The 12,120-nt window shown below is 34.9% G+C and overlaps 2 protein-coding genes across 2 annotated transcripts in view; both read right to left on the bottom strand.

Moving 5' to 3' along the window:
* LOC140152762 (cartilage intermediate layer protein 2-like) overlaps positions 1-12,120 on the bottom strand; it is a 273,597-nt gene that overhangs the window by 162,150 nt on the left and 99,327 nt on the right. The window lies entirely within an intron of this gene.
* LOC140152757 (inactive tyrosine-protein kinase 7-like) overlaps positions 1-12,120 on the bottom strand; it is a 101,722-nt gene that overhangs the window by 27,587 nt on the left and 62,015 nt on the right. Inside the window, exon 3 of the mRNA XM_072175242.1 lies at positions 10,858-11,145. Coding sequence (XP_072031343.1) covers positions 10,858-11,145 — 288 coding nt within the window. The remainder of the gene's footprint in view (positions 1-10,857; positions 11,146-12,120) is intronic.

The following is a 12,120-nucleotide window of genomic DNA, read 5'->3' as shown; positions in this document are numbered from 1 at the left end:
GTGCATTTCACTGTTAACTATTTGCAGTGACAAATCAACCCATTTAACAATATTGTTAGTGTTTTTCATTTGTTAAGTTGTATTTTATGCCCCTGGACATAAAAGATAAATGAAATTCTGTCAAATCTGACATTTTGTTGGTTACTGTTCATTATTTGCCATAAATATTAGTGAAAATGTGAAGAGTTTTTTTGCCCAGGGATGCTTTTGAGTAACACAAGTCACAAATTTGAAATAAAATGTTTTAATATGCATATGTAATAAATGTAAGGAAAAGATGTGTTTTGTAACCACCTGCTACCTGTTGGTTACATTATGCTCCATGAGAATCACACATATTGATTTCAATAAATATGATTCATGTACCAGCAAGGCTGCATTATCAATTACATGGAGACAAAGCAGATTTTAGTACAATTCAGTCATTATTAATATCAAATTGGTAATTGGTTCATTTACATTTTTAAAGCCTTGATATTACTCATGGTTCTTGATGACGACTGGGAAAAGTACAAAGGGAATTTGATGGCAGTGGGACACAAAGACCAAGAGACTGAAAAAAATAGGTCACTGCAATGAACTTGTTGGGTGATTCCAGGGTTGCCACAAGGTGCTCTATCACAATGGTTGGGATGTTTTTATATGATCTGCCTGAATGTATTGGCAAAAATTCATGTTTTCGCTAAAAATTGGGATATTTAAATAGCATATAAAGGCGTGGCAGTTTTGTATGGTAATTTTCTTTTATTTCGCTGAATTTCTCATTAAAAGCGAATCTCATCCCCTCCTTTGTAAATGTTTTTGGGTCACTCTCTTCTGCCGCCTTGATGTGGCATTTGCTGCACCTTTAGCCTGATAAATTGCGGCAACCCTGGTGATCCCCAAGGCACAGTTCATTCATTGAGATATGAGATGAGACTTGCTACACCTTCATCCTCACTTGGGACTGCACACATAATACACTAGTAAACAGCTACTAAATAGCCTAGCTTCTGTGGTTCTCATGATGTAGATCCATTTATGATTGACAGGGTTTTGTTGGGTAGAATCTAAATGCCAACACATATTGCAACTTCTAGAATACAACTGTCTAAATACTTCAGGTTCTTGAAAATCAAAGTTGAATCATATGCCCATAAAACAGATATTATGTGCAAGTGGGACAATATAATCATTATGGGAAGTTCACCATTGTTTCCACTCAACAATAATTATTTGTTCACCCCTCCAAGTAATATGTTGTTACCCATAAATACTAGTAGAGAGGGACAATGAATGTGATGTAACTTGTCTTGGTATTTACAACTTAACAGGATTCAAACCAATGACTATAATTTGCATAAACCTTCTCTTTCTCAAACCTTTCCCAATACAGCTGAACTGCCGTGTTCTCTTATTCAAAGACAAAGACATAATTTAAGTAGCAATTCAGTTCTAAAATTTATATAAGAGATGATACTATGTGACACAGCTGTGATGACAGTGATTGGCGGCAAGGTTTGATGCAGACCTCATCTTGATGATGATAGGCTACCATGGAAACAACCTTTGATACCTGATACATGGATGATGAGTCATTACAGAAATCAAAGTTGAAAGACATGAATTGAAGCCCAGATACTTATGTTGCTATCATTAACACAAGGACATCATAATTGCACATTCACACCATAATTGCACATTCAATAATTGGCATATTGAAGGGAATATATGCTGATATACTGATAGAAAATAAGGTCACACACAGCAACATTTATACAAAGTAACAATTACATTTTTCAATTTGAATTTTATTTGCAAAACATGTGGGATTACCCATTAAAAGATGTTAAAAATAAAATTGTCAAAACTGATCATGAGTGACACAAATTTGCAAAATTCGTAATAACACATTCTCCCAGTAGACACCGTCTATCAATTTCACAACTCCACTTACATTTCCAATCTAAGCACTCTAAATGATGAAAATCATAACAAAGGTATATATCAAATGGAAAATGTTTTATATACATGTATAGTCAGTGTTGAACACAAATAATGAAAGCATCCATTCCAATACAATCTCCTTGTAAATGAGCTTCATATTAATATATATACTTATATTAACACGTGTTTATAAAACCTACTTTTTCCCTGCAACAAGTCTCTTCTTGTAGGCTATACAGTTGTGAAATGTTGAAAGAAATGTGGGGGAAAATATGTAACTTTTTTGTTTCATCATCTTTGGATTGTCAAAGTTGCAAAAAAAAATATAGAGTAAAAGTCATTCCTACCTTCTCCTCACTCGCCCTACTATTCAAAAATAAAGACATTCTTTGAGACATTTGTACCTAATTCCATTTATCATTTATTCTTATCAATTGCATAAATAATAGAATAAATTAATATTTAATAATAATGGGCCCCTTATGATATAGGCCTACAGATTTGAAACATCTATTGTTTGAATATCAGTGATTTTATGCAAGAGTTACTTTTAGTCTATGTATTCCTAGCAATCTTAAACATAATGAATATGTTACTTTTCACAAAGCTGTAGGGAATTTATTGAAATTCATACTGCTATGATGACGATACCTATGACCTGTCCAACATGTCCTTTTCCAAGTGGTGTACACACATGATTCATCCTCTTCATCACAGCTCACTATCCACCCACACACACTGAAGACTCACTTCTGTACTCTTTAAATTCAGGCATGTCTGTTGTGTATGCACCAGGCACAAACCACTCCTAAAATATATTGCCCTAAATCAGCACTTGCAAATAAAACTTGTGCAATATAGCACATGCACATTTTTATAGTTTAAATATTAGTGCATCTTATGATATGGCAAAAAATAGAAACATAAATCTTGAAGTCATCATTGTTATTCCACATGATTGATGAAACACACTTGAAAAACAGCTATCATCATAAGATAGCAAAATGTGCCTACTGCACAATATGGCATAAATACTACATTCAGCGGACCCATTCCATGTCAACTCCAGGGATGTGCACCGCAGCACCTCTTCTCCTTCTCCATAGAGTTGTACACATTTTTGATTTCACATGTATAATGACTTTATGTACAAGTCTATGGAGAATGCAAACCTAACTAATGTGTTGAAGCCATCGAGACCCCAAGCCAATATCTCTCAGAAATGTTGTCCAAGGACATATTTTCAACATACCTGAAGTTGATGGTGGATCAAATTGTCTGACATTGATTTTCAGGGGGTCAAAATGTACAAAAATGTACAATTGGGGTTTTGCATGGGTAATATCTCAGCTAAAAGTATTCTAATGGGCTCAATATTGGATAAGAGTAATGTCCTACCAAAGGGCTCTGACTGGCAAAAAAATGGACAATAAAATTATTTTTACTTTTGGAGTTCTGACCCCCCAAAGTTGGTCCTGGATGGACGAAGTTGCATTTTGAGGGCCCTATATAAAGGAGTTACAAGTTTTCTGATGCCAGATTTGAATTCTACACAAATAAGTATCCCAGGATACATACTTTTCAAAGTTGTAAAGGGTTCCTTTATACATTTATGGACCTCCAAGCGTCGTCTTTCGTATTACGCATATACGACACATTTTTTATGCTGACCCCCTAAATTTCAAATTGATGCCACGGGAAAGCGAAATGGAGTATGAAGCTCAAATTTTGGGATTTTACTTTCTCATCAATATCTACCACCACACAGAAAAAGAAAAAAATTGAAGAGGTGCTGCGGTGCACATCCCTGGAGTTGACATGGAATGGGTCAGCGATCTTTTAAAATAAAATATTCTACAGGTCAAATTCTTGTTTACTTTTGATCTACGACAACAGCTCTACATGTTAATTCATCTTTACTTTTGCAATGATACAATACTATAACAAATATTTGTTTATGTATATATCTGGTGTTTACAATTATAATTTAAAGTCCTTGTTGTTAACACACTTGCCATCAATATTTTAGCCACAAGCTTTACCTCTTGCTGACTTCTATCTATTATACCTGGTAATTTTAATAGAAAAGACAGTAATTGATGTTGAAATAAGATCCTTCTCTTTGCATAAAACCTTTTAGGGACATGGACTTCTCTTGTAAGCATGATTTATTGCACTTTAGTAGTAACCCAATCATGTCAATACTGAAAAGAGTCAACACAGTGAGGACAATATTACTTTGGCTTCAATACCGTGATTAATGAGCCAGATCAACGTTTCCACCTTAACTTTCAGCCTTTCATCTATCATTTGGAGTTTAACAGGAAAGAAAGTAAAATTTGTCAATGTTTGTTTCTTTCAATGTACAAATCTACCAGTATACTCTACATGTAGTGTATACTATCTGGGCCCAAGAACTAAATAGGCCTACCAAAATAATCTATCTATAGATGTAATTTAGTTATATTCAGGGCTCGATTTCATGGGGTTTTACCATGGTTTTACACACATATTTTGAGGGAAAAGTTGTAAGAAATGCCTGACATGGACAAAAAAAAGTGCTGTCTTTGACCAAATTAGAAAATAGCAATTACAAAATGACCATATTTTGAATGGTTGGTTGAGTGAGAACCACTAAACAATTTGAGCCTAAATCACATAAATAAAATAATTAAATTCAAATATGAAACAAAAAAGGATCAAGTTTATGGGCTGAAATGGTTACTTGACCCTGAGCAGCTGGTCACAAACACACCTTTAGCTTTCATATAAGAGACAGCTGGTTGTCTGTCTCTCACCATCTTGACATTGAAATACCTTACACATAATACACATGGCATTGAGCAAGCATCATTAAACCTGCACTATGCACATGCCTGAGCTTTAATACATAGCAATTTAATAAATTATCATAAAATGTTTTGAAGAGTTGCAGTCACATTAATGTTACAATATTTAATTATTAACAGTACTAACTTCCACAATTATAAATGGGGCAACATTAATTTTTCAATAATTCAATTTGTAAAGAAAAAACAGGAAAAAAGTTAATGTGATACCCCAACTAGCATGTAAGTGAGAGAAACATTATCTTACATGTCTGTATGCCTACAAGGCTGTCTATTCATGTGCAGGGTGACAGATGCATAGAATAAAGGACCTTTCTTTTATTATATACAAGGAAAGGCCTTCAGAGTGTAATTTAAGCTTCTTTTTTTTTTTTTATAAAACAGTGATAAACTGTTGCAGGCTCAAGTGATTTAGGTACTGTGTGCTGCAGAAGACAAAGAGACTAAGCAAAATGATATTCAAAATAAAAGTATACCAAGATCTCTATATATCCCTCCCTTCTGGAGCACTTCCCTGGTCTATTTACAGGCCACATATGACAAAAAACAGCAACAACAATACAATATTCATTTTTGCATTCCCTCTTCCACCTTAGAATCCCCGTTGAGATTTCATATCGTAATAGTACAGCATTTCTATAATTTTTTCTTTAAAATGGTCCAATTGTTCAAATTTTGGTCGAAATGTAACCACAGGCTCCACTTTTTGATAGAGGATAACAATTCCCTTTCACAAATGCTCATTTTCATTGCACCAAAATAATGACATAGGCCTATATGGGCTCAGAGTGAACATGCAAACACAGGCTTCTACAAAGAGAGAAAGACTGGCCAACTCCCTTGGATTGGAAATCAGAGTCTCCCTTGGACTGGAAATCAGAGTCGACAATAGTTTTAAAGGCAAACACTAAAACAGTCACCTTATTTTTAACTACCGGTTACTATGGGGAAAAGATTTAGTAAATGGTCCAAAATTGTGGTAACAATTTGAAAACTCACCTAATTTTAACCATTGGCTTCTATGGGACAGGAACTGGTCAAAATGTCAGCAAATATTATATTACAAAAACCCCTTTGATTTAATTTTTGGCACTAAATCATAGGGTTGGTACCTCTATGTGGTACTATGGAAATACCTGTACATGTACATGGCCAGTTTAAAATCAAATTACTACCAACTAGGGAGCACAGGGCAGGAAGCTTGTTTCTTCATTAGGGACGCACCATTAGATATCATCGGGGGGGGCTAGGGAGTTTTTTGAGTTTTTTGAAAAAAAAAGTTTTGCCTCACTGAATGAAAAAAAAAAAAATTTTGCCTCACTGATGAGCAAAAAAAAAATTTTTTTCCCCTACCCAGCTCTGTATTAAGGTATACATTGAAATTGAAAAAGACAACTTACGCTTGAAGGCTTTGCTAAAAAAAAAATTTTGCTTCCAAAGGCAGTGAAAAAAAAATTTTGCCGCCTTTGCGGTAAAAAAAAAAAAATTCTGCCTGACCCAAACTCCCTAGCCCCCGATAATATCTAATGGTGCGTCCCTTATTGCACCATGGATGCAGTTCATCACTCACAGTGCCCCGCAGCTGTCAGCGGAAAATAATTTTAACACATTATCTTATTTCTTCCTTTATCATTCCTTCACTATTAACAAATTTGTTAACTGTGTGATGGAAAAGACAGAAAATTTCCTCCAGAACCGAATAATCATGATAATTATTTATCCATACCATGTATGGGTTTACCATGCTAGTTTTGGTCATAAGTGGTTAAGGTCTATGATCCAGTTTGAATCCATTTGATGTTAACAGCAGTCTTACGGTTTAACAGTGATCCTTTAAGTTCATTTTCATTAATTGAGGTGATTGGGTATTACATGAATTAAGTAATTTCACAATGTACTAGAGACTGCCGACTACCGTTAAACATAGTTGTACACTCAGAACATAGCCAATCAGAAAAGCAGCATAGTGCATAAAATTATTGGCACTCGAGCACAGTTTCGCATACCATGCGCTATGATTTACATCTTGCAGGATTGAATCATGATAGGGGGGGGGGGGAAGGGGAGGCTCAAAGTCAGTTCAGTGTCTTGCCACCAACATAAATGAGTTGTCGTTGTGTTTTTTAAAGCATTTTTTAAACAAATTAGCCTGTGTAATTGTTTCTTCCAAATTTGCATCGAGATCACATTTTATTACATTTGTACCCAAAAGATTTGAATAGTTCTCTACGGATCGGGGCTGTATCGTGGTTATGGGATCTGGTTGTGTCAGTCTATTTAGGCCTACATATCTTGTGTATTGTTGAAAAACAGCAGTAATTGTAAGAAATTTTAAACCAACACATCTAATGGAAGCTTACATTGTATGCACAATTTTCACATTTTGACATAACAACGAGGCTAAAGACTAATTGGTTGAAGTTGGTTGCCATTTCATTTTTTTTTATATCTGGGACGAGGTGACAATTTCATTTAGTATTCATTATTTTCTTGAATTTCATTATTGTAAATAGGGTGGGAGTCGGCAAATGAAACATATGTTAATAAACACATGGGAAATATTTGACAGTAACATACTTCATCTTTGGCAATTTATTTAAAATTTGTTAGCAACATAGCTCTAGTTTAAAACCATGGCATAATCCCAACCAATGAAGCATCAATAGTCAATTTAGTAATCAGTCTGAGCTGATGCGTAGGTTTAGCGCTGACGCGCTCAATGCTTGCGCTATATACTCGCAAATAATTTGGACATTGAGATCGGAGGGAACTGGGCCAGTGCTAGTTATTAGACCATGTGTTATACCCCCTCTGACATGAAACTCTGTTTAAATGATTAGGAGGAGAAGTGTGACATTTTTGCTGACAAGTACAATCATGTATGGGACATTTTCTTTCAGGAATAATGAAATCATGAAAAATATTGAAAATGTTGGTTGAAATGATAAACTGATACATGTGGGAAACATGGATGTTGGAACCAATGGACTTAGAGTATGATTGGTCCAATGCACTTTCAGTATCTGAAATCAATGGTACGAGGGAAGTTGTTGAATATTATTAGTTTCCTTTGTTTGTGCAGAGAACTGGACTTGAGCAACACCAATCCAATGGTAACAAGGGCTATGGCTGCTAAATTATTTCCCATTCACACAGATAATGATGTCAAATAGATAGTCAAGAGCATGGGCATCAAAGTACAACCTTATCAGCCACTTTATTTCGGCCAATGTCCCACTACTACATCTTTAATTTCCTTTTATCTTTCACTGGGACTGTTGGCATGAGGCTTTGCATCTCCACATCCACTCAAACATGACAATCTTTAGTACACAGTTCCTTAAACCCCATGCCTCTACACTCAAAGAATGACCTTTACATGTGTTGGGTACAAAAACTCATATTCCACAACTTGGAAGTCAAAAATTTGAGTTTGCTTGTTGAATGGGGGTTATTGAGCTATGCCATGGGGATGATATGATTCAGGCTCACTGCAATACATGAGAATCCAGCGCTACGCTATTATTTCTCATCAGTGGCTGCTAAGTCTGCACAAATAATGATGAAGACAACCCCAAAGATGACTACCGCCGTGTATTCTCCACTGAGTGAGTGGCATACTGTGTTTGCACAAAGGGAAACCTAATATCGTCCACAACTGTGTTTTTCACTTATTTTGCTCAAGTCCACAAAACCACCACAAGCGCTTGTTTGAAGCTCCAATAACTCAGCAAGACCAAAATAATTAGGTCTCCCAAAATCAAAAATATGATTCTGTCATATTTTCATATACATTAGTACCAAATTATAAAACCTTCAAAATAAAGTTACCTTGAAAATAAACCCTGCTAAAGCCTCACCATTTTTTATTCATTCACAAGAGATGAGTTTCATTGAAAGCTGTTGCTTGATAGATGTCTAGCTGAGAAGCAGATCTAATGACTTCCAAGTCTCATTCATAGAAACAAAGCACTCCCTTGCTGCAATTATTTGCTGTCTCTCTAATTACACTCAGATTTAAGGCTGATGAATGACGATGGAACTCCTGTACTGAACATTAATGGCAATTCTGGTTCCTGTCTTTATATCAAGTAAAACTTGTTTCAAGTGCTAGGTAATGGCACATGATTATAAATTTAAACTGACTTAATTTATACGAAAAGAAGAACATACTGTAGCAATTTTCTTTGGATTAAGATGTACTCTTGTTCTGTTTCAACATTTTGAATGCTGTGGTATAGTTCAGTAAAATCCAAGAAATGAAACACTTCAAATCATCTTTGCCCTTTACCCTTACCTGCATGGCGAACATCCTCCAGTGTTGCAGCTGGCATTCAGTTATACATTTTAGCATTATTTTTTCAGAATTGTAATTTTGCACTGTTACAGGTTAGAATTGCAGTGAGTATATCTGCAAATCAATTCCTGCAAAGATTGTGTGAATCAAATTTGATTCTTGTCACAATTTTCCAAAATCTAAATACCATACCATATTATCTTTAATTTTAAACCCCTCTGATAAATGCCCCTCCATTTTTGTCAACCAAACTGTTCCATAAATATATCAAAATACCATACAGCACCCATATTTTTGAACATCGATCACAGATTTCACAATATCCATGTGTGTATGTGTGTAGCAATTTGTTACTGACAGTATATATTTACAGAAATTTTTCAAATTTAATACCCATAGTTTGTGGAGTGCCTCCAGACAGTACTAGCAATGTTTTTAATGGGAATTAAGGCCCCTTTTGGAAAATGCAACACCATGTGTGCATTAATTTGATAGAATTTAGTAGTAGATTTTTGTTGCAATTTGTTAACTGCTTTCAAACTTTTTAATTATTTGATTACTAATTAATTGCTTCAAAGACTTTAAAATGAAGTTTCACACTTTGAAAATTTAAAATGTGTGCATTTACCTACATTTTCTTAATCTATAATAACTCAATCTCGCCCAAAAATGTATCTTACAATGTTCTTGCACTGACCCGATGAAATGTTTCCTATAAAAATTTTCTTTGAAAGAATTATGTCCTGACTAACTATGTAATGAAATTCAAGGTATGTGTGTTACATGCATGTTGATAACCTAGTTTTCTGACAATTGTTTACTTTGATGTTTAGCTGTTTCAAATCATTCATGAGCAATAAATTCTGAGAAAACAACTGCCACTTTTGACATAAGCAGTCCACAAATTAAGCAGAAAATCAAAATCTACACATTGAACCCATTAAGTCAGTTCTCATCTTCTAAAATAATGTGGCACAAAAATTGATTTGAAGCAGTGCATTAAATCCTCTGACATACAAACCTGATATAGTGGCCTATCTTTTAGACAACCCTAGTAACTTGACCTCTCTTTAGCCTCCTTTCATAGACAAATACTTCCAGAGTTTCGTATTCAAAGACATGATTTGTTTATGCGGTAACAATGCTAAGAAGTAACTTGAATTTTACCGCAGGATACATTTACACATGTGAATAAAGAAATAACGTAAGGTGAAAATCAATCATATCTTTACTGTATTCTGCAACCTCAAGATTACACTTCAAGTTTGTCAATTTTTCCCAGACAACTTGAGAACAGATGAATAAACTACCATCAGTTTATTCAAGATTGGAGTGGTCAGATAAAACATAAAATCCTTGCATAACTATAAGAAATGCACAATCTGTAACACGTCAATTTTGTTGGTGGGTTTGCAAATGTCTTTTTATTCATTTTTGAAGAGTATACATGCTAAATAGACCTTACACTTAGCCAGCAAATGATTCTTTCGCAACTGATGCATCTCTCCAGCAAACTATTTACAAACATTTACTGGCCAGTTATTTTTGGGGGAGGGGGCAAAAAGGATGTGACCCTTTCTCCTTCCTCACTCAACTGTGAATCACATCAAAACAATCACACCTCAGCATCATTATTCACCTACCTAGTTTTTGTCAAAGACTACTCGCGATTGAGGGAGGAAGAATGGCGAAGCCCCGAATCGAGCTGCACGGCGAGTACTACTCACGATGGAGGGGGGACGAGTGGCAAAGCCACATGTTTCTCTCCCTATGGATACTACCTACCTTCAAGAATGATGGTGACATTTCCTGCAGTGCTCCACCTTGAACCGGCTCTATTTTCAGCTTTACATGAATATGTCCCAGAATCGTCTATTGTAAATGCCTTGACCTTAAGGCGATTTCCAATTTCCAAATTGTCAGATGGCTGCAACTGTGTGTCATCTTTATACCAGGAAAACTCTGGTTGTGGGTTACCATCGCCTTTACATTGTAACGTTACTCTGGTACCATCCACAATTTCTTCTTCTGTTGCAGGAACTTTGAGATTGACTTTGGCAGCAGATGATATCCCTGAAAGATAAAAATAATTGTTTGTATCTGTAAGTTATAATGTTGAAATATGTACAAACATTGACATGAATGAAGATAAAGAAATGCTACATATTTTGTACAAAATCCTTGACAGTCCAAATTTTTATATGTACTATCTACTGAAGATAGCAAGTTATATATTAATATGTCACAATCTCGTAATTACAAGAATAAGGCTCAACGAACAGCAACATGAAAAGGATATCACATCTCTTGCGGGAGAAAAAGGTAGGTGTTCATTAGTGATGTTTAAAAGACTCTACAGAAAACTGACAAAATTAGATTTACTTGTGTATGGCAATATCAAAAGGGTGCACAATGTAAAAAGTTTATAAACGAAAAACCGTAACTATAAATTGACATTAAAATTGTAATAGCATGGGCCTGGGGTGTTTTATTATGTTGGTTTTGGAAGTTCAGTTACTATTTCTGATTTGCGACTTATGCATTTTTGATACGGTCAAATTTGTACATCGTTGTTCACCAACTCAATTTTATAGAGTGTTTTCTGCTACGCTACTCTCTATTCAACATAGTTATTTATAAATTATTAAGGTTTTTTTTTCATTTCATTGCATCTACCATTCTGAATATCTTTTTTATATACACATGTTGTACTTTATTTTGATTAGTAATCTTCCTCTTTTACACTTTATTTTATTATGCTTCATCTCTTTTCTCTGTAGGTGCAATTCTCTATGGAATAAACCAATATCACCTCCACACATCGCATAGATGTGATTATCTTTCAATAGTTGCAAGATGCTATATATCACATATAACTTCTTTGTATTAAATTTCCACACCATATTCCCCAGTCCTGGATGTGTAAAATAAGTGTTGCATACGCTTGTGTTTGCAATAAATATTTTGACATTTCAAGCGTATTCTGAAAATGTCAAGTCACAAGTGGATTCGAGATGGATGTTTCTGGGTTGAATGTCCAAAAATAGA

The sequence above is a fragment of the Amphiura filiformis genome, chromosome 5 (genome assembly GCF_039555335.1).
Source record: "Amphiura filiformis chromosome 5, Afil_fr2py, whole genome shotgun sequence".
Taxonomy (NCBI): domain Eukaryota; kingdom Metazoa; phylum Echinodermata; class Ophiuroidea; order Amphilepidida; family Amphiuridae; genus Amphiura; species Amphiura filiformis.
The sequence above is the reverse complement of the archived record's forward strand: the minus strand, read 5'-3'. Positions and strand labels throughout refer to the sequence as shown.